Source organism: Narcine bancroftii, chromosome 8 (genome assembly GCF_036971445.1).
Source record: "Narcine bancroftii isolate sNarBan1 chromosome 8, sNarBan1.hap1, whole genome shotgun sequence".
NCBI lineage: Eukaryota > Metazoa > Chordata > Chondrichthyes > Torpediniformes > Narcinidae > Narcine > Narcine bancroftii.
In genome coordinates this window covers 140182345-140206275 of record NC_091476.1, presented here as the reverse complement: position 1 = coordinate 140206275, position 23931 = coordinate 140182345, and the positions used below count along the sequence as shown (strand labels likewise).

Below are 23931 nucleotides of genomic sequence, written 5' to 3'. Positions count from 1 at the left end.
TGGGTGCAGGTTGACGAAGCAGAAAAATAGTTTGGCACATTCAAGAAGGGTCTGTTTCTGTGCTGTAGTGTCATATGGTTCTTCTCAAACGGAAATAAATCAAGGCACGAGAAAATAGATTTATGGTCCTATGCGTTTAAGGGTGTGTGAACTTTCAGAAGGCTGAGAATGTTGGCAAAAAAAAACACTCCGCCCTATCCAACTGATTCATCTTCATACAAGGACACATCTGTTTCCTGGCAGTTAGTGGGGAGGAAGTGTGGTGCAATCTTGTACAGGCAAGAGTTAGGGAATCAATTAATTTAAAGTGGCACTAGTTTAGCGGCAAAGTATTCATCAAGCTTCATTTCTTGAAAGAAACAAACTATTGGATTGCTTGTGGCATTGCAAACCTTGCTCCATGAGCACTGCAACACTTATGCACAGTTTGCTCAGATGAAGGCAGGGGAAGGTTGGGCAAATATGGAATCTGCTTGGTTCATTTGCATGAAGCCTGTTATTGTTCCATTATAGAAGGAGATTGGCTTGAATGAGAGCAAATATCTGTCATTTTCCAAGATACCAGTGGGGGTCTGATGTTTTGGTACTTGGATCAATTGGGGGAGTGGGCATGGGAAATAGCAGATGGAATTTAACTGGGCCACTGTGAAGTGACACATTTGTTAAGTCCAACCAGGGCAAGAGTTACACAGTGAATTACAAGGCCCCGGGGAGTACTGCAGAACGAGGAGATCAAGGCCTTCAGGAACATGGTTCCCTGAAACCGCAAACATGTTTACCCATTAAAGTGAGAAGTTTCATATTTTTCCAAAGGGCAAAGCTGGGAATTCAGGGAAATGGAATGCTATGGAAACCCCAGTAAATTTTAAAGATGTTATGAGGTTTTTGTAAAATTTCTGATTGGATTTAAATTCCTGCTCATACATAGCACAGGAGCAAACCCTTCAGCCCACATGTCTGTGCAGAAAATGATGCTAAATTAAACTCTGCTGCTCCCACATGACCCATATCCCTCCATCCCCGCCTATCTATTATTATCACATCTGCTTCCACCACTACCCCTGGTTGCCTGTTCCAGGCTTCCCTCTGTGTGGGGGGGGGGGGGGGAAACTTGCCCTGCCATCTTTAAACTCCCCTCTCCCTCCTTAAATGCATGTCCTCTCGTGTGAACTTTTACACTGGGAGAAAGGATCTGACTCTCTACCCTATCTCTGCCTCCTTTGCAGGTTGTGGAGTCCTGGTGCTTGTTTCTGCAGGCAATTATCTCTCTTTTTGAGTGACAGACATGTTCCAACTTAGTCACGTTTTGTTGCAGAATTAGATCAGAGAGATATGGAGGTAGTCAGCATAGAAACAGGTAATTTGGCCAACTCCTCCATGCCAATCCAGTTGGCTAATTTAATGCTTTTAAATTGCAACAGATTTGGGACCAAGAGTGGGAGAATGTGATTGAGTGTGCAGACCCAGCATCAGCAGCTAGCCGTGCTGTGACCAACATCTACCAAGATGTCCACTTTTTTGTTTTGGCCAACATCATCAGACGACCGATCATTGTAATCGCGGGTGAGTGTTGAGAAGAAGCTCGTGCACTGATTTTTGTTTAAATGCTATTACTCCAGACTGGAGGCTTGTGACTAGTGGTGTGTCTCAGGTTCGGTGCTGGGACCATTGTTGTTTGTTGTACTAGAGCGCATCGGATGCCCCCCGAAGTTCCTCAACATGGTTATCCAACTGCACGAAAACCAACAAGGTCGGGTCAGATACAGCAATGAGCTCTCCGAACCCTTCTCCATTAACAATGGTGTGAAGCAAGGCTGTGTTCTTGCACCAACCCTCTTTTCAATCTTCTTCAGCATGATGCTGAACCAAGCCATGAAAGACCTCAACAATGAAGACGCTGTTTACATCTGGTACCGCACGGATGGCAGTCTCTTCAATCTGAGGCGCCTGCAAGCTCACACCAAGACACAAGAGAAACTTGTCTGCGAACTACTCTTTGCAGACGATGCCGCTTTAGTTGCCCATTCAGAGCCAGCTCTTCAGCGCTTGATGTCCTGTTTTGCGGAAACTGCCAAAATGTTTGGCCTGGAAGTCAGCCTGAAGAAAACTGAGGTCCTCCATCAGCCAGCTCCCCACCATGACTACCAGCCCCCCTACATCTCCATCAGGCACACAAAACTCAAAACAGTCAACCAGTTTACCTATCTCGGCTGCACCATTTCATCAGATGCAAGGATCGACAACGAGATAGACAACAGACTCGCCAAGGCAAATAGCGCCTTTGGAAGACTACACAAAAGAGTCTGGAAAAACAACCAACTACTGACTGGATCAGCAAGTTTGCAGATAACACTAAGATCAGAGGTGTTGTGGACAGCGAAGGTTTTCAAGGATTGAAAAGGGATCTGGACCAGCTGGAAAAATGGGTTGAAAAATGGAAGATGGAATTTAATGCAGATAAGTGTGAGGTGATGCATTTTGGAAGGACTAATCAAGAAAAGACGTACGTGGTGAATGATAGGGCAATGAGAACTGTGGTAGAACAGAGGGATCAGGAAATACAGATACATAATTTCTTGAAAGTAGTGTCACAGGTGGATAAGCTTTTGGCATATTGGCCTTCATAAATCAAAATATTGAGTATAGCAGCTGGGATGTTTATGGTGAAGTTGTATAAGACATTGGTGAAGCCAAATATGGAATATCTGTGCAGTTTTGGTCACCTAACCCACAGGAAAAACATCAATAAGATGGACTTCAGGAACTGAGTTACAGGGAAAGGTTAAACAGGTTGGGACTATATTTCCTGGAGCGTAGAAGAAAGAGGGGTGATTTGATAGAAGTACTTAAATTATTAGGGGTATCGACAGAGTAAACGTAGATAGGCTTTTTCCACTGGGGGTAGGTGCGATACAAGCCAGTGGACATGGGTTAAAAGTGAAATGGTAAAAGTTTATGGGGAACATAAGGGAGAACTTCTTCACACACACTGAGACTGGTGGGAGTGTGGAACAAGCTCCCAGCTGAAATGGTGAATGTGGGCTCAATTTTAACATTTAAGAAGGAATTGGACAGGTACATGGATGGGAGAGGTATGGAGGGCTATAGACTGACACAGTTCAGTGGGACTAGGCAAAAAAAATGGTTTGGCATAGACTAGAAGGGCCAAAGGGGCCCGTTTCCGTGCTGTAGTGTTCTATGGCTCCAGATGAAATGTATACAGACAGCTTTATGAAGTCGTATAGATTAGCACAATATTGAGGGCAGAAGGGACTGTACTGTGCTGGAGTGTTCGATGTTCGAAGTTAATGTGAGATTCCCTTGTCATTCTACCCTCTTCTTTTCCCATCAATATTTTCCTGCAGGTCAGGGTAACACAGCACTGAAACAGGCCTTTGGCCCATTTAGGCTCTGCTATTACAACCACCCATCTCCCCTGATCCCATTCTATTTTCCCTACGTTATCATTAATTTTCCCAGGTTCTATCTCTTAACCATAACATGGAGCCAATTTACATCAGCTATTTAACTCACCAACACCCATGTCCTTGGGGTGAGGAGCTCAAAGGGGGAAACCTGCATGGACGCAAGGAGAACTTGTAAACTCCACACAGACAGGGACAGAGGTCAGGATTGAACACGGATCACATGTGGCATGCCCTATAACTCAAATGATGCATTACTGCTCAACCTCATTCTGTTATCACCCTATAGAAACACAACCACACTAGACCAGCTGGTCAGAGCTTGGGCTGGCATAACCTGTTATACCATTACCTGAGACCAACCTTCAGGCTCACCTGGTCTGGTCATGAAAACAGCAACATCAGCTTGGATACTTGGGAAACTGGGTTCTGGTGTTGTGGGCTGCTGGTTTGATCATTGTGACACTCTAAGTTGTGTCAGAGTTGGGCTCCGACAAGCCAGGAATGGCACCTCTTCAGAGTGCAGTCTCAGGGAAACAACGTGCAACCATATCATCAATGTTTGGATGTGATGTTGTTACTGCTCTATCCGCTCATTGCGGTAGGTCATCTAGCTTAATTTGGAGGGCCTTGAACTTGTCCATTTACCTATTGGCAGACCACAAGGCAGAGCCAAAAGCAGAATACAAAAGGCAGATATTCTGGATTCAGATTACGTTCCCAAAATGATCTAAATTGTTTATAGAAACAATTTCGAATTTGGTACGCATTTGACTAGGAGGATGTAGTCAATGAGAGAAGTGGGAAAATGGTTTCAGCGCACAACTGTGTGATTTGCTGCCTCTTGCCTGATAACTCACCTGTGGCTCACAAAGATGTCACACCCATATAAACAATGGCTCATTAGAGGAAGGATGTGGAAGCTATGGAGATGGTGCAGAGGAGATTTACCAGGATGATGCCTGGATTGGAGAAGCAAAGTTAACAGAGCTAGCTCTTTACTCTTCAGAGCAACAAAAGATTAGAGGTGAATCTGTGTTCTAATTAATAGAGGTCTACAAGATTATGAAGGGCATGGATAGGGTGGACAACCAACACCTTTTAACTGGGGTGACAATAACAACAGTGTTTAAATTTAAGGGAGATAACAGATAATTTCTTTTCTGTTTTTACACACAGAGAGTGGTGGGTGCCTGGAATGCATTGGCAGGAGTGGTGGTGGAGGCTGGTACAATAGGGACATTTGAAATACTCAGAAACAGGGACATGGATGTAAGAGGGTTATGGGTGTGAGGTAGGTAAAATTAGATTACATGGAGTTGGTTTACATAGGGTGGTACAACATCATGGAATGAGGGCCTCCACTGTGCTGTAATGAGTGTAGTACATGGAACATTACAGCCCTTTGGCCCTCAATTTTGTGCTAACCTTTAAAAAAGGAAATATTCAACCTATTTTTCTTTCATCCATGTGCCTGTTTAAGAGTCTGTTAAATACCCCTAAAATTTCAGCTTCTACCACTAACATTGGAAAGGCATTCCAGGCACCCACAACTCTCTGTGTAAAAAGCGTACCCCTGATGTCTCCCCTAATTTTCCTCCCTTCTCTTTGTTTAGATGTTCTCTAGTGTTTGCTGTTCCTGCCCTGGGTAAAAGCTGTTCGCTGTCCACCCTATCTATGCCTCTCATAATCTTGCACACCTCTATTAAGTCTCCTCTCATCTATCTACACTCCAAAGAGAAAAGCCCAGCTCTGCTAACCTTGCCTCATAAGTCTTATTTTTCAACCCAGGGAATATCCTGGTAAATCTCCTCTCCATCATCTCCATAGATTCTACATCTTTCCTATAATGACATGACCAGAACTGAACACAATACTCTGTATGATCTCACCAGAGATTTGTAGAGTTGCAATATGACCTCCCTACTCTTAAACTCAATCCCCTTATTAATGAAGCCCAACACCCCATAGGCCTTCTTAACTATCCTATCAACCTGTGTGGTGTCCTTGAGGGATGTATGGATTTGGACCCCATGATCCACACTCCTAAGTAGCCGACCATTAGCCCTGTACTCAGCCTTTCGGTTTGTCCTTCCAAAATGCAACACCTCACACTTATCTGGATTGAACTCCATCTGCCACTTTTTTGCCCACACTGCATCCTGTCAATATCCTTTATAACCTACAACACCCTTCAGTGCTATCGACAATCCTCCAACCTGTCCTTGGTAAATCATTCCTCCCCCCAACAGTATACTTATTGTTGAGAAGAACAACCACAGGGGTATTCTGCTCTGTCTGTCTATTCCCATTCCCTCTCCTAACAGTCATCCACCTAGCTGCCTCCTGACTTTTGGGGGTGTTGTCTCCCTGAAGCTCCTCTCTATCACTTTCTTAGCTTCCTGAATGATCTGGAGTTCATGCAGTTCCAGTACCCTAACTTGGTCTCCCAGGACCTTTAGCTGGATGCAACTCTTGCAGGTGCAGTCATCAGAGACAATTGTGCTGTCCCAGATTTCCCATATCCTGCATTTGGAGCATTCCACTGCTCTAGCTGCTGTCTCCATTATCTATTCCTAGTTTAAATACAAAGGTCTTACCTGGCCTTACCTCACTGGAAATGAGCTCGTCCTCAGCCTCTGCTCACCAAAGCCAGGTGAGTCAAAGCCTCAAAGTCCCACTCCTAACCTGAGCCACTCACACACTGGCCATTCTACACTGGTCACTCTGCTTGAGCTTCCCCTCTTTTTATTTGTCACTGCCCCATATCTGCAGTACTCACTCCCACCAATCACACACAGCTGAGCTTGCTGCGGTTTCCCCACTTTCCATGGAAGGACATCACAGGGTGTTGTTGTTGCAGGAAGATGTGTCTCATGCAGCTGTTATCATTGCTTCAGTAAAGTATTATATCACAGGACTTGACACAAGAATTCTGATCTTTTGATTTAAAAATAGGAAACTCAGAAGAAGGTTTGAAAAGTTCAAGTAGCAAGACCTCGAGCCCAGCAGGAATCTACCTTCCCTTGCATTGGCCTCCTCTACAATGCTGCACATGTCCCGTACTGTTGAGCTACGAGCATCGTTATTTCACCCCACTCATCAGCATAAATGATATTGGACCAGGTATGACCATTCGAGAGTAGATCTGCCTCTGGCACAACTTGAGGCAATGCTCGGTTTCTTTTACCCACCCCTGGTACTACATCTTCAAGGCTCCTTTTCACCTATAACTAATATGAGAATTAATTTCAAGCCTGAAAATACACCATTTAAAGGATATGATATTGTAATAATTCATGAAAGCCAGAAGTCTCTAGGTTAAATCGTTATGGTTAGAACGAAAGCCAGTCATCAGTGTCTCTGCCACTATATCTTATGGAGGAGACAGCTGATTGGTTACCCAGCTCTCTTCCAGTAAAGTGAGTATATGCTGAATGCAAGGCAGCTCCAGTTCCATGAGGCCTTCTGCTTTTTTGCGTTAGAACTCTTCACTGCCACCCCCAATTTCTGACAATGTTTTCCATTGAAATTCTCAGCAAAGGTCACTGAAACCTGAGTTGTTTCAGGACAACTTGCTTCAATTGTATCATGCTCTTATCTTTTCTGTTCCAAGCACTGCCACGAACACTTCATTACTAATCAGTTAAATGGTCATATCAATGGTGAGGGAGCTGATATGACCAATCCTTTGCCTCCTGTCGCCAACATCTTTTGAATATTGATAGCCAATATTCATTCTATGAGGTGACCTGCAGAAGGATATGATGAAGTTTTCGGGTCTCATTGAGTGGATCGTGCCTTTCAATCGAGGAGTTGTTATGGGAATGTTAGGGTCAGGCTTTAGTTATTGTGACATTCGCCCACATTTTTTCTTCCTCAGAGATAAATGCTTTTCCATTAGTAGTGCCTGACAGGACTGGCAGTGTGGAGTTACCCATCCGCTTTCTCTTGGAAGCTGAAAAGGTCAACAGGAAACAGCTGTTGAGCAATTACCTGATTGAGATTTCTGTGCCGGACTGCCATGGTGTGGAATTTATTAATGCAGCCAGGTGAGTTCCATCTGATTTACCGTCGAGGGAGTGTTGGACTGTGGAGATCCCGTTATAAACCCACAACATGATTAAGCACAATGGCCCAGTGTGAATCAATCATTGAGGAAGTCATTTGGTTCCCGAATATCTGATATGGCACACTGAGGAACAAGAAGTAAAATGCAGAAATAATTCACGTCCACCTACAGATTTCAAAACATTTTTTAAAAATTTCAATGCAGAAAGTGAGTCAGCTACTTTAAATCCTGGAATTGATTCAATTCTCAAAACTGCAGTATCCCAGAAGTAAAACTCCCTTAGACTTTGCAGTGATGTACAAGATAATTTGGACAAAACTTCTCCCTACTGGAGATGGTGTAAATGCCTCAAAGCTCATGAACTCTTCCTAAGGTCACACAGATGATGGTGGGTGTATGGAATGAGTTGCCATACAAGGTACAGTCACAGTGTTCAAAATGTATTTGGACAGGTATGAAATTGATGGATGTGGCCAGTCACAGGAAATTGGATTCATGTGGATCTTGGTTGGCATGGAAAAGTTGTGATGAAGGACCTATTTCCATGCTGTACAGCACCAGCTGTTTGACAGGTGCTCACCAATAAGTGCTTTTGAAAAGTGTTCTTGAGCTGAGCACATTGTCATCAAACTACATCCTCCAAGCATTTAGACCAAGTAATTAAACAGCAATGTACAAAAGTACTGGAGAAACTCAGCAGGTCACGCAGTTTTTATAGGACATTACTACTTTTTCGGGGCTGAGCCCCTCATCAAGGTTTGAGCAGGCTTTTTGCTTCCTTTGTTTCCTATAGACACTGCATGACTAGCTGAGTTTCTGCAACATTTTTGTATATTACACTACAAATCTCAATGTCTGCAGACATTCCTGGAGGGCATGCATGCAGGGCACTGATGAGTGTGGTAGAACAGAGGGATCTAGGAATACAGATACATAATTCTCTGAAAATGGTCTCACAGGTAGATAGGGCTGTTAAGAGAGGTTTTGGCATATTTGCCTTTTAATGGGTTATATTATATGATTTATAAATATGTCTTAAAAAGAGATAGATTGTGAGGGTTGAGTGTAAGTCACTTCACAGAGTAGCAAAACACATCTCATTTAAAATGCAAGAGCTTTGGCTGAAGCTACATGTTCAGGCACCAGTGATTTTGCACAGACAATAAAACTGCTTTGGAAAGAATTTCCAAAGCAAGTGCAAATGAAACACTCCAAGCTCAAAGTGCTGATAAGATCTTTCAAGGATTGGGTTTTGGAGCCTTACAAGCAGAGAGAGGAAAAAAAACAAACAGGATTTCTCTTTTAGAGAGTGGGGGTGGGGGGGGGGGGGGTGGTGGGGGGGAAAGAGAGAGAGAGAGAGAGATCAGTTGCACAGTTCTGCAGTAGCCTTTGGAGGTTGTAACATGGAAAGCTGGTAAGCTTGTTGAAAACCCCATTTTGAAGACGGGTTGTAAGTTCTGAGTTCAGCCTGTTGAAAACCCTTCTAGTCCTTACAAGAGGAAATGACTGGCGAGAGTATTTCTCCTGAAATAAGGGAAACTAGAGGAACTCTGTGGTGACCTGGAAGAGGAGGTTATTATTTGGAAAATCTATGATGGAACAAATTTCTTTGGCAAGTAACTGATCGGAGGGAATCGGTTTGTGTGTGTCCAGTAAGCAACAAATATCTCTCTGAAACCTACTAGAACCTTCCTGAGCAGTAACCATTTATCTTTAAGCACCAAAGCCTGGTAAAAATTCATAAATGTTAAATTCTGTGCACAGTATAAGAATTTCCTGATACTAGTGAACTTGGAGAAGTGAGAGGTGAATGACTGGACTATTTAAGTAAAGAAGTTTCCAGAACATATACACATTACATACACGTATGCTTACAATTAGAAGTGGTTTAAGTTAGGTTAAGTTAATAGTAATAAGTTAAAGTTTGATCCTGTTTTTATGCTTAAAGAAAATTAAAAAGCAACTTTTGTTGAAGTAACCATTTGTCTTGGTGAATTTCTATTGCTGCTGGATTTTGGGGGCCTCTGGGTTCGTAACAGCCTTCATTAATCAAAGTATTGAATATAGGAGCTGGAATATTATGGCAAAATTGTACAAGACATTGGTGAGGCCAAATTTGAGGTACTGGGTGCAGTTTTGGTCACTTAACTACAGGAAATATATCAATAAGATAGAAAGAGTACAGAGAAGATTTACTAGGATGTTGCTTGGATTTCAGGAACTGAGTTGCTAGGAAAGGTTAAACAGGTTAGGACTTTATTCCCTGGAACATAGAAGAATGAGGGGAGATTTGATAGAGGTATTTAAAATTATGAGGGGTCTGGACACAGTAAATGTAGAAGGGGTTTTTCCACAGAAGGTAGATGAGATACAAACCAGAGGACATGGGTTAAGGGAGCTCCCAGAGAGGAGTGCAGAACAAGCTGCCAGCTGAAGTGGTGAATGCAAGCTCAATTTTAATTTTTAAGGAGAATTTTGACAGGTACATGGATGACAGGGGTATGGTCAGGGTGCAGGTGAGTGGGACTAGGTAGAATTCAGCATGGACTAGAAGGGCCAAAGGGCCTGTTTCTGTGCTGTATTGTTTTATGGTTTAAAAACATCACAATATACTGGGTGAAGACCTGCAAGGGGGAAGAACTGCAAGGAAGGAGATGATACTTTTGATCCTTGGCTCTGACAATGCTTAACTTTACAGTAATGGTCTGCATTACTGAAATTATTGGATTGTGGATCTTTGAACAGGCCTTCCTTGTTTCATGCTCCTGACTGGAGCTTTTGCAATGATCGACATTCTTGTTAGTGAATGAGGAAAAGATTTCCATCTTTCAAAAACCATCTAAAATAATTGTTTTTTTTTTGTGCAGGTTGCTTATAAACCCTTTGCCCGATGACCTAAACCTGGTTCTCGATTATTTCCAGCTTGTTAACCATCGGTACAAATCCTGGCAGGAAAGCAGCGGCAATGTGACAAACAACAGGAATGGAAAAAAGGTGGACTTCCTCTCACCTCTATCCATTGTGGAGGACAAATGTTTGACACATGGCTGCCCCTACTTTTGCTCAAAATTCACCAAACCATTCTGCCACATGTGTCATGATGCATTCCAAAGCAACAAAGAGTCTTCAGAGTCCAAAACTGGCAAGCAAGGAGACTGCCGACAAGTTGGTAAACATTTTAATAAGGAACGATCAACAAGCTTTGAGCCACAAGACGTCAGCGATCATCAGTCGAAATCTGGAATTTCTTTCTTCAGTGAGACAAATGCCTTGAAATGCAAACTGGCTGAGTGCCCCTTCACTGGGAGTGAGACACTACATGGGTTCTGTGCCAGCTGCTTCCACAAACTGGGCCACTTGGATTTGATCCCTGAGAAAGGCAGGAATTCTGACCTGGCAGTGCCAGGTGAAATCCTTGATGAAAGATTAGATATATTCAGAGAGAGGTGCAGCAAGTGTGAGCAGGAAGGGAGGAAATGTAATGGGTTGTGTGACTTGACGGCTAATGCCCTCACCCTGATGCGTGGCACCGCAGACCAGGCTTCCTCAGAGTTACAACAAGCTGGTTTGGGCATTGTGGACAGTGGCCAGGGCCAGGACCTGCAGGGAGGTCGAGTCAGGGAAAGCAAACAGTGCAAAAATCCAAGCTGTCAGTTCTTTGGGACAGAGGAGCAGTCCGGACTGTGCACCACATGCTTCTTCAAACACGTAGAAGGTCTTGGTAAGTAGCTCAAATTGTGGTATTGAACAGCATAGACCAGGCCGTTCAGCCTGTCCAGTGACCAGTAGGCACCCTTTAGTATCAATCCCATTGGCCCACACTTGTCCCTAGATCTCGATCTTGAGTCAACATGCTTCTTAAATGCTGTCAACAGCTCAACATCCACCACTCTCTTTGGCAGTGTGTTCCAGGTTACCACACTGTGGGTGAGGAAGGTCTATCTCATGTTCTCTCTAAATCGCTTACTTCTCCATATCAATGTCCTCCAGTAGTATCTACCTCTGTTGTGGGGAAATGCTTGCTGCATTCTATGTTGTCCACATCCCTCATTACACCCCTCAATCATGACTCACCTTGACATGCTCTGTCCCTGTGATCCATGGAGAACGAATCCTGATTCTCCAGTCTCCCTCTCTTTGTCCAACCCTTAATATCTTTTGAGATCCAGGGTTCCTTCATCACCCTCAGGTTTTACCCTAAATGAACATGTTAGTCTGGAACTCCTGTGAATGCTCCTCAATGTGAAAGTGTACATGCTCCCAACTGCCTTTGCCAGGTTCCCCTTATGTGGATGAAATTGACCTTCCTCCAATTTAAGACCTCTATAACTAGTGCATCATTATTTTCCATAACCACTTTAAAATACACAGTTATGATCACTATCTCCAGAATGCTCCCTCCACTGACATTCCCTCCACTGTATTACCCAAGGTATGGTCCAGTAATGCTCCTTCCCTATAACCTCAGTGATAAAACATCTGTACCTCCTTTATAACATCTCAGAGGTAAAACATCTGACCCACCATATAAAATATCTGTCATAAAACATGTGTGTCACCATTTGATACACTGCAAACAAAACTCTTCCAGATCCACTTCAAAAATTCCACTTCCTCTGAGCCTTTTACACTGAGGCAATCCTTTTAATATTTGGAAAATTAGTATCTACTGGTACTATGAATTGTGTGCATGTGAATGTTGCAGAGCCCGTTGAGACTCTAATCCAGCGCTGTCTATGAGGAGTTTGTATGTCCTCCCGTGTCTGCATGGGTTTCCTCCCACATTTCAAAAGTTAATTGGTCACACCAGTGATTTGGGGTGGCAGGGACTCATGGGCCAGAAAGGCCTGTACTGTGCTGTTTCTCTAAATTAAAAAAAATTGTAATAATGATTCTCTTCCTAGGGGTTTTCTCTCAACGAGATTCAGATCAAGGGCACAGTGAACACTCCCCTTCACCCCCTCAGAGGAAATGTTCTCAGATTTCATCCCATCTCAGAGAGATGACCGTCTGCCGTAGTTCAGATTGTAGCATGCTTGCCAACCCAGCCTACAGCGGGCATTGTCAGAAGTGCTATGTTAAGCAGCTGTACAGCGTGCCATTGGCTGGCCATTGCCCAGAGGAACACCACATCTGGGTAAGTTACGCCATATGAGGGGCATTGTGGGACAGGCAGAGATTGCAGAATGTATCTCAGTCTGAAAACATCTGTACCAATGTTATAAAATTTGTCAGTTGCAAAACATTTGTACCACCATGATAAAATGTCTCAGTCAGAAAACGTCTGTATTACCATTATAAAACTTGTCAGTCACAAAACATTTATACCATCATTATAAAACTTGTCAGTCGCAAAACATCTGTTCCACCATTATAAAACCTCTGTCAGAAAACATCTGTACCACCATGTCTCAGTAATAAAACAGCTGTACTGCCATATCTCAGTGATAAAACATCTGTACCGCCATTATAAAATCTCAGCAAGAAAACATCTGTACCACCATTATAAAATGTCTCATAAAACCTGTGTGCCACCATTTAGCTTCCCATTGCTTTCTGTAACGGTGCTAACTTTCTGGCTTTGTGCATAAGGATCCCCAAATCCCTTTGCTGCAACTTTCTGCAGTGTTCCATTCAAAATATTCATTGGTTTTGTTCTTTGTTCTGAGATTAACACCTTCACACTCTCACATTGTATTCCATTAGCCAACTTTTTGCCCATTCCCCAGATCTATCAATATATTTGTAAAATCCCACAAAAAAAGTGACATATAATTTCCCCAAGTTGACTTTAGCCAATCCCATTATTTTTCCTAAGTATTTTTTTTAATATTTGACATAGTGGATTCCAGAATTTTCCCCACTGCTGATGTCTGTGACTCTCTCTGTTAGGAATAGTTCATACACATTTGTCGCCTTCAATCTTGAGCAATTAATCAAGAATCTAAAAGCTTTTGGAAGATGACCCCCAAGGCCAGTTCCTGTGGTCTCTGTGATGTAGACTCTCAGGCCCTTGGGAAATGTCTCTCTTTAGTCACTTTAATTTCTTAGGACAATTTATTTATTAATTCTGACTTCATTCAGTTCCCCTCTCTCTTGAATCTTAGTTCCCGCACATATCTGGGATGTCTTTGTTCCTCCTTGTGAAGACAGAACAAGTGTATGATTGATATTATAATAGCTGGTTTTTTTTTTGTTCCCACTTAATTCCTCTGTTCCTCACTATTGGGAAACTGTAACAGAGTTCTACGTCCACCCAACCTGGCCAGGCTGACGACCTGAACTACTTCCTTTTGTCTGTGTTCGAACTAGATACACCTTGTTACAAACTAACGACCCTTTTAATAATTTTTGGCACTAAAGGGACCTTGTTAGCACTAACATAGGAACAACAATGGAAAATGCACCAGACAATTTTAAATTCAAAATAATAGTTTTAATGAACTATCAATAACATTACATTTCTTTCTCAACTCTAAATTTAACTCCACTATTTGCAAATGTGTGTATAATTAAAGTCCTACTCTGAAAAGTTCAGCATCATTTTAGTCTTGCTTCAAGGTCTTAAATTCTCAGTTCAGAAATAATTATAAATCACTTTTAAACATTATATCTTCAGGCCTCTTTACTCACAATGTGCCTATCTTCTTCTACGATGAAGTCACAAACCAGACAAGGGTTAAACGAAATGGCCAAACAAAAGTAGAAATCTGCCCTCTTCCAAAGAGACAGCAAAGTAATCTTCCTTTTTTTCAAAAGCTACTGATTTTGTGTTCCCCTTTTCCCAGGAGTAACACACACAACAGTTACTGTAATTCAACCCTGTCTGCCATAAGGTTTCAACCCCTGGGTCACAGGATTTTGTCTTCTGTACTCTTCAAACTGAACTGAATTCTTTGCCTCTCATTTCAATAATATATTTCTCCAAAACATGTGACCATTACATCATCACCAAAGTCATTCCAAATTCTTGGAAACCACATGACTAACAATTTTATTTTTATCAAAATTCTGTGCCTTTTTCAAAACCATTCCATATCCATAACAACCTCTGACCTCATCTGTGTTCAAGAGGCTTAAGTGGTTTTAATTAAAAACAAATGGCTTCCTCTACAGTTCTTATTGAGTAATCAAGACCCACTTCAAATCCATTAGCTCTGTCCTTCCCAGACATGACTTTGAGATTGAACTCTCTTTGAAAACAATGGTTTTCTATAAATGTGCTGCGACCTGTACCAGCCCACAACTAACTAAAAATACAGAAACAATATTTTAACTCGATAATTTACGAAGATATTTTTATATATGAGAAATATAGTTTAACATTAAACTAAAGATTAACACAAATCTGTTACAACTTGTCTAAAAGTCTTCAAAGTATTGAACAACTTGGTTCAGCATTGCTTTTAGGCTGAAGGGTCTGTTTCCATGCTGAAAAATCAATATGCCCCTATGGCACTTTGACCAGAGTTGCTCTTGGCACTCCAAATGGGGGCTAGTGATATTTAATCCAATTGTATTATAATCTTCCTGATCCTAAAGAAGGAGTGTTCCTTCTTCACCACCACAATGAGCCTGCAGGGAACTTTGGACTTTTACACCAGTTTCTCTTTGTTCCTGGTCCTTACCTCTCATTGTGTCTACCCTGCACTTCTTTAACCTCCCACAATGCATCTGCCGTTGCTCTGTTCATATTCCCAACTCATTGATAATAATCATACATCCCATATACAAATCATGAATGTATCACTTAAACCATGAGTCTTCCAGGATGGTCATGGATTTCCAGACACACAGCCATACAGACTTCAGCTATCATCCACTACTTCCTACTACCAAGCCAATATCAAGTCACATGACTACATATCTCTTTGATTTATCTCTGACATCCACTTGGGATATCCTATTCCTGTGGAGTATATAAAGTATATCCTATCCCTGTGAGGTATATAAAATATATGTAGAGGGTTGCTGTGGCTCTTTAAACTCCTCAATATTTTCCCCATTAAAAGCTCAAGTTTACGAATGCAATAAGTTAATTGAATAGATTTATGCATCTTGTGGTTAATATTTTTTGCTCTTGTAATTTTTAATTATAAACTACAACATTAAACATTAATTCTACTTTGGATGATGTGACATTTATATTTCAATCCTATCATCCTAGCACTTGTATCATGTTTGTTTCTGCTGCACCATATCTCTCTTGTAATACAAAGCAAAGATCGTGGATGTATTGCATTACACAAAAGTGCGGGAGAAACACAGCAGGTCATGCAGCATCCATAGGAAGCAAAGATATAGAACCAACATTTCTGGCCAGAGCCCTTCGTCAAGTTATGAATAGAATGCAAGGGTTTATTATGTCTTGCGTCCTCCTCAAAAGATTCTTGGATAATTATTCTCAAATATCTTTCCGAATGCTGAGTACAGAATTGTCACAAGAATATTGCTGAAAGAAAGAGACTTGCAGTTCAAAACATCTATGTTGGTTTGAATAAAATGTTGTCATTTCAGGATCCCTTGTTGCCAAGATGTTCCAATGGTAATGCAGCTAATAGTCAGAGATCATCAGACCAAACCACAAGGGAGCCTTTCGTGTTGGAGCAGGAGGGCAGTGGGAACACCAGTTGTCTTGTGCAGAATTCACAGACTCGCATTTTGCCTGCATCAGATCAACTCAATCTGAAACCACAAAAGCACATCTGCCGATCTGAAGGCTGTGAGCATTTTGGGAACACTAAATGTGATGGTTACTGCAATGCTTGTTTCACCAGCTCACCAACACACAGCAAATAACCATTCTTCATTGGTGGATAGATTGGAGAAAGGTTGATGGGTGTGGAGACTTAGTGAGGTGATGATAAGTGGGAGGAAGTTGGAAGGTCAAGGGCTAAAAGTCACAATTCTAAAATATAGGGGAAGAGAATTAAGTGACCTGAGAAAAACATTTTTAAGCAGAATGTATTTGTAAGCTAGAACACACTGCCCACAGATGTCCATTGTGGACTTCAAGATAAATATATAGTGTAAAAAAAACTGTACAATACTTAAAAGAGAAGGGCTGAGCAGTAGAATTCCAGGTTTCTCCAGTAGAGAGACAGTTTGGACAAAACAAGACCTCCTATTCTATAACAATTCGCATTTGGCTTTATTGTGTTCAGATGTAACCTAAACTGTTATTGTTGGTATACATACACCTAAATTGTATGATAACGTTTGTAAATTTTCTTATATTATTTTTCAAAGTTAATGCCTTTCCTAGCATTCGTAATGATTTCTCTTGTTTAAAAAAGTACTACGCTGAGATGATGCAAAAGAAAACAATTCTTTAGTGATGTTACCATCACCACACAATTGGGGTTTCATTTAGACAGATGTGTCCCAAATTCCTGCTGAGATTAAGTGTCTCTGTATTCTCTGATTGAGGATCCGTCCATGTTGATGTGACCTGCTCCTCCTACCATAGACCTCTGAAAGGACCAGCAAGGATTTGAGTGTTTCGTCAGCTGACCCCAACTGTCGGGTATCTGAGAGCAGCAATGAGTTCTGTCACAGCCTCCAAGGTGGGATGTGGCTGAACCAAGGATCACACATTTTTCTTATGGCTGGGAATGAAGTTTAAGATCATGGTACTGCAAATTTCCAAATCATTTCCCACAAAATAAATCCATCTTAGATCTTCTAATCTTAATTAGGTCTTGTCTACAAAAACTTTCTTTCCTGTTCTGGTGTTTTAGGTTTCATAAGGAAGTAAGTTCTTTTTTACATTCTACCTGGTCAACCGGTGCGGACTCGAAAGGCCGACATGGCCTGTTTCCGCGCCGTAAATGGTTATATGGTTAAAAGCTGGGTTAATGAGAAGATGTTGGCAATGTTGTGGCTTTAAATAAGAAACAAGAAATTGTCATTTTCTTAACTACCGAGGTGCTCAGTGGGAATGGAGCTGACAGGTATCACCACTGTCTACCTGTCCCAATCTTAATCACTGTCCTTTGCTTCATTTTTATTTCCTTTACATTGCAAATTGTTCATTGGTATTATTAAGAGTTTTTAATTATCGTCAGAAGTCTGAAGATAGCAGAACATTTTTCTCTGTAACACTATAGACAGATCTTCATTTTAATTTGGGCTACCTTGTGTACTCAGGGATAGGTCAACTTGCCTGTTAGCACATGAAACAAAATTTTTCACTATATCTCAGTATACCTATAATAAATAATTCAATTGAATTTTTTTTTATTCTCAAATTACCCAACTACATTTTTTGTCAATTTTATAGACAGTGGGAAAGGCAGCTGTGTGACAATCAGGAAAGGAAAGAGAACAGGCAGGCAGTGCATGGTAAATTGGATCAGCAAGTTTGCAGATGACACAAAGATTGGAGGTGTAGTGGACAGGGAGAAAGGCTTTCAAAGCTTGCAGAGGAATTTAGATGAGTTGGAAAATTGGGCTGTGAAATGGCAGATGGTATTTAATACAGACAACTGTAAGGTGCATTTTGGAAGAACAAACCAAGGTAGGACATTGTAAGGTAAAAACATTATGAGCTGGGAATGTAGAAGGAATAACCCAGTGCTGGGCCGTAACAAGATGCAGTTGTGACCTTGTACTCTCAAGATAAGAGTGGGGATGACAAATTGATGTGCAGGAGGCTAGCAGAGAGGGACAGTAACAGTTTATTCATTGGACAATGTAATGGTATGATAATTTACTAAGTACGTATCCTGAGGTATAAAAAAAAACACCACTTGCTGATAACGGCAGAATGCGCCTTCTCCAACTAACACTGTTAGTTGCAAGTGTTACAATCCGGCAATAAAGAACAAAGAACCTTGATTTCGACTCAGTCTGGTGTTTGACTCACTCATTAATGAACAAAGCAGACCTAACAACATACACTATGAAATGGTAGGGCACTGAAAAGTGCATTAGAATGGATGGATCTGGGAATACAGATAAATAATTTCCTGAAAGTGGTATCGAGGGTTGTAAAGAGAGCTTTTGGCATATTAGCCTTCATAAATCAAAGTATTGTGTATAAGAGTTGGGATGTTCTGGTAAAGTTGTATAAGACATTGGTGAGGCCAAAACTGGAGTATTGTGTGCAGCTTCGGTCACCTAGCTACAGAAAAGACATCATTAAGATTGAAAGAGTGCAGAGAAGATTTACTAGGATGTTGCCTAGTCTTCAGGTTTGGACTTAATTACCCGGAGTGTAGAAGACTGAGATGAGATTTGATAGTGGTATACAAAAATTATGATGGGTATAAATGGAATAAATGCAAGTAGGCTTTTTTCATTGAGTGCAGATGAGATATAGGAACATAGGACGTGGATTAAGGGTGAAAGGGAAAATGTTTAGGGGGAACTAGAGAGTGGTGTGGATGTGGAATGATCTCCCAGCTGAGGTGGTGAATGCAGGCTCAGTTTTAACTTTTAAGAAAAGTGTTGACAGGCACATGGATGGAGAGGCATGGAGGGATATTGAATGGATGCAGTTCAGTGGGTTGAGGCAGAATTGATGTTCAGTACACACTAGAAGTGCTGAAGCCCCTGCTTTCTGTACTGCAATGTTCTAAGGTTCCATGCTACCTTTAATGCATCATAAACAGAGAAATGGTTGAAATGTTCAGAAGGATGGGTAACAGCTGTGTAGAAAGAAGCAGAGTCACTGTTTCTAGTGGATGAGCTTTGATCAGAACAGGGAAACCCTGCGTTGTCTGCTTAGTTCCCTTGCCTCTCCCAGTTGCTCCTTTGATGTGACCAGCTCAGTGAACGGGTTAACTATGTTCCAGCAACCAGGATGATCATGTGTATCCAACTGCAACTCCAATTCCTTGGCCCTGACAAATCCCATACATGTAGTCAACAGAGTCCCTGACCTCCCATGTCCAGAAGAAGGGCAATTCCACTGCCAACCTGCCTTCCATCTCACCTTCTCAAGCCAAAGCATCAATGAACCACTCTGCCACTGGCTGCTCCATATGAGCTACTTTTTCCAGTTCAGTGGCTACAGGGCCAACTCACCTCCTTTATATATGCAGCCTCCAGCAGCACTCCTGTCTCCTATTGGCTTTCATGAATCTTCATAACTTTGGACAATGAAGAAAGCATACCAGATCCTCTACTTCTTCAAGAATTTAAGGAGATTTGGTATGACGCCAGAGACCCTGCAGATTTCTACTGATGTGTGGTGGAAAGTGTAATTATTGGCAGCACCAATACCCCTGAACATAAAGCCCTCCAATTGATAGTGGACAAGGCCCAGGACATCAAAGGTAAAACCCTCCCCAATATCGAGAATACAGGGAATGGTGCCAAAGGAGAGCAACAGCAATCATCAAAGACCCTCACCACCCAGCACATTCTATGCTCTAACTGCTACCATCAGGAAAGAGGTCTAGGTGCCACAAGACTCACACCACCAGGTTCAGGAACAGCTTTTACCCCACCACCATCAGATGCCTCAACAACAAATTCAATCAGGGACTCATTTAAGGACTTTTACTTTTGCAACTTTATTGAGTTTTTAATTCTGTATTGCATAGGCAGTTTGTTTACATTGGTTAACTGTTTACAGTTCTTTATTTGTTTAGATGTGTACATTATGCACAGTTTTTTTGGACTACCATTAAGTAGTAATTCTGCCTCGCCCGTGGGAAAAAGAATCTCAGGGTTGTATGTGATGTATGTACTCTGACAATAAATCTGAATCAGAAGTAACGACCAGACCATTCACTCCCATCTTCAATGCTCTGGGATGTGAATTATTTGAACTTGGAATTTACAACATATAACAGTCCAGCAGGGAAACAGGCCTGTGCCTGTACTGGACATGACGTCCAAGTGAAATTAAAAATTGTTGCTTGCACATGATAGATATCCATCCCTTCATATTCATGTGTCTTTTAAGACACTTCTTAAACACAACTATTATAGCTGCTTCTACCACAACCCTAGCACCCCCATTCCAGGAACCCACTAATCTGTGTGTAAATTATTTGCTCTGCACATCTCCTTTAAACTTACACCCATTCACCTTAAAAGCACATCCTCCAACGTGTGACATATTTTCTTGGGAAAAAGATTCTGATTATCCATGTGCAGTGAATTGGGATTCACCGGTAGGACGTTGTGTTGATGACTGGCCCCGCCCCCACCTGCCCACATATAACCCTGGTTTCGTGCCTAAACCCAGAACCCTTCTGAAGACCACTGTTGAATCCTACCCTTCGTTATGAGCTAATAAAAGCATTTGTTCTTCCAGTTGTGAGAGCTTTTATTCACGATGCAACATGCTATCAATGACTCTTGTGATTTTATAAATTTCTATCAGGTCTCTCTTTGGCTTCCAATGCTCCAGAGAAAGCAATCCTAGTTCAAAAGATAGAACACAGACATTACAGGACAGTACAGGCCCTTTGACCCTCAATGTTCTGCCAATCGATATAAATCTACTCAACAAGCAAAACCTTCCCTACCTCGCATCCATAACCCTTTATTTTTCTTTCATCTTGTGCCTGTCTAAGAATCTTTTAAATGTCCCCAGTGTACTAGCCTCCACCACAACCCCAGCCATGCATTCCAGGCACCCATTATCATTGTAAAAAATGTCTCCCCTAAACTTTCCTCCCCTCACCTTGTGTTGATGTCCTCTGGTGTTTGCTATTCTCACCCCAGAAAAAAGTTGTTGGCTGTCTACCCTATCTATGCCTCTCATAATTTTGTAGAACTTTATTAAGTCACCTCTCAGCCTTCTTTCCTCTAAAAACAAAAGCCCTAGCTCTCCTCAGCTCACATCATAAGTCATGTTCTCCAATCCATGCAACATCCTCATAAATCTCTTTCCATAGCTTCCACATTCTTCCTATAATGTAACCAGAAGTGAACACAATATTTCAGATGTTGTCTAACCAGACTTTAATAGAGCTGCAATATTACTCACGACTCTTGAACTCAATCCCCCGACTTGAAGGCAAGCATACCATAAGCCTCCTTAATTACCCTATCAACCTACTAGGCAAGCTTGAGAGATCCATAGATTCGGACCTAATGCCCCTCACAGTAAAGAATATTACCATTAACCATGTACTCTGTCTTTAAGATCATTGTCTGAAGAGGGTGTGCAAAATCATTAAGAACCCCTTCAACTCTGAAGGACAAATTGGGAAGCAGGCTGAGGTTACCAGGAGGAAGCAGTTTTGAATATGTGATTACAGACACAATGATAAAAGATTTATAACAAACATGTACATCAAACTGCAAGAGAAAGAGAATGATGAAATAAGCTTTAAACCCAAACAAAAGTGGGAACAAGATCTAAATATAAAGATAAAGAATGAAACATGGGAAAAGCTATGCTCCGGAACTATGAGAAATACAATAAACACAAGGTTACACATGATACAATATAATTGGTTACACAAGCTATATATCACACCCCAAAAGTTAAATAAATAGGACCCAACGGTATCAGATAGATGTTTTCGCTGTAAGAAGGAAATGGGAAAACAGTACATGCAATTTTGGCATGTAAGAAAGTGGAAACGTTTTGGGAAGATCTAAATCAGGTATTAAATAAAATCACAAAAAATAACATACCAAAAAATCCAGAGCTCTTTCTTCTAAGTAATATAAAAAGTATAGAACTTGGCCTCAATTTGGATGAAGCACAAAAAAGATTTATTATGATAGCCTTAGATGTAGCAAAAAAATGCATTATGTCAACCTGGAAATCAGAAGATAGCTTGAGAGTACAGCAATGGTACATAGAAATGAATAAATGTATTCCATTGGAAAAAATAACATATAATTTAAGAAATGACATCACAGTATTGGAACAAATTTGGGAACCGTACATGGAACACAACAGAAAAATCCTACCGTGGACCTCCACCACCTAAAATGACAGAATGAGAAGAAGATGAAATGAACTGACCCAGTGTGTAAAAGTAGATGACACAATTTTCTTGTTTATTTTCATTGTGTGATGACATTGTTTAATGGGTTTAATGTATCACATAAGTTGAAGGTTGAGTGGGTGGGGAGAGGGGGTGGGAAGGAGGGAGGGAAGGGAGGGGAGGGGGAGAAAATGACACTGTCTATATTCAAGAGGGAAATGTTTATGTGTATTTTGGTCAATATGGTTCATAGTGTGAAAAATAAAAAAAATTAAAATAAAGAACCCCTTCAACCCCACACACAGCATCTTTCAGCTGCTCCCATCAGGGACGAGATACAGGAGGATCAGAGCCAGCACCACCAGGCTGAGGAACAGCTTCTTCCCACGGGCAGTAAGAATGGTGAATGACCAAAGGAACTGCTCACACGAACCATATGAGACTGTCATATTGTAAAACAATTACTTGTACTGAAGGTATATGAATACTTGTCCTGCAAATTTGTTTGTCTGTATGTGTTTATGTCTGCATGTTCTGCACTGAGGACCAGAGAACACTGTTTCATTGCATTAGATGACAATAAATTTGACTTGACTTGATACCACACTTATCCAGATTGAACTCCATTTGCCACTTTGCCGCCCAACTCTGTATCCTGTCTACATCCTGTTGTAACCTAACACTATCTAATCTCTCCTTAATTCATGCCCTCTATTCCAAGCATCATCCTGGTAAACGTATTCCATCTTGTCAGTCTCCAACCCTTCGACTTCTCCAATTTCTGGTGACTCCTCCCCCATTTCTCTACCTTTCCCCCTCACTTTTCTCATCCTTCTGACTTTGTACTTTTCCTTTTCTTCCTCCAGCCCCCCTTCCTTCTTCCCACCATTTACAGTGCTTTGCCTCCTCCTTTATCATCTCCTAGGTCTGTTCCATCCTTTCTCTTCCCCCTGGCATTCCCCTATCACCTGTACACCAGTGCTCTTTCCCTTCCCTGCCCCACCTCTTTATTTGGGCATTTGCCTAATCTTGGGTATCCCTTTAAGAAGGGCTCAGCCCCAAAACATCAACTGTCTATTGCTTTTCATGGATGATGACTGGCTTGCTGTGTTCCTCCAGCACACCTGGGCATTGCTCTGTCCACAACTCCATCAATCTTCGTGGCATTTACTAACTCACCAACTTATTAACTTTCCAATTTACCTACTCACCCATCCACACTTTTATCCCTCTTAATCCACATTTCATCAATTAGAAAAACTCATTCTTTTCTAGTTTCAAGATGTGGGTGTTTCTTCAGTGCATTTAATTTACACAATAATACCGACAAGAAGATCCCCTCTATTTTTGAGGTGACAGCTTGATTCAGAGCAGAGCATGCCTTTCCATGACTGAACACCACATCCTCTCTTTCACCGCAGTGCACTCATGATATCACGTCCTAGCAAAGTTTGAGGTTTCTGGAGCCTGAAGGCAATCATGTGCTTGATGTAACAAAGGGCCCTGACCCAACAGAAGGAGGCAGTGATTC

The 23931-nt window shown here is 41.6% G+C and overlaps 1 protein-coding gene across 2 annotated transcripts in view; it reads left to right on the top strand.

Annotated features, from left to right (window-relative positions):
• The window catches only part of LOC138741260 (tumor necrosis factor alpha-induced protein 3-like), a 30781-nt gene extending 10015 nt beyond the window's left edge, over nt 1-20766 (top strand). For both annotated transcript variants that reach the window (XM_069895051.1, XM_069895052.1), the window contains 6 exons: nt 1422-1563; nt 6384-6551; nt 7309-7477; nt 10365-11218; nt 12402-12634; nt 16015-20766. In XM_069895051.1, the coding sequence (XP_069751152.1) occupies nt 1422-1563; nt 6384-6551; nt 7309-7477; nt 10365-11218; nt 12402-12634; nt 16015-16296 (1848 nt within the window). In that variant the 3' untranslated portion in view covers nt 16297-20766. The remainder of the gene's footprint in view (nt 1-1421; nt 1564-6383; nt 6552-7308; nt 7478-10364; nt 11219-12401; nt 12635-16014) is intronic.
• Nucleotides 20767-23931: the final 3165 nt, after the last annotated feature.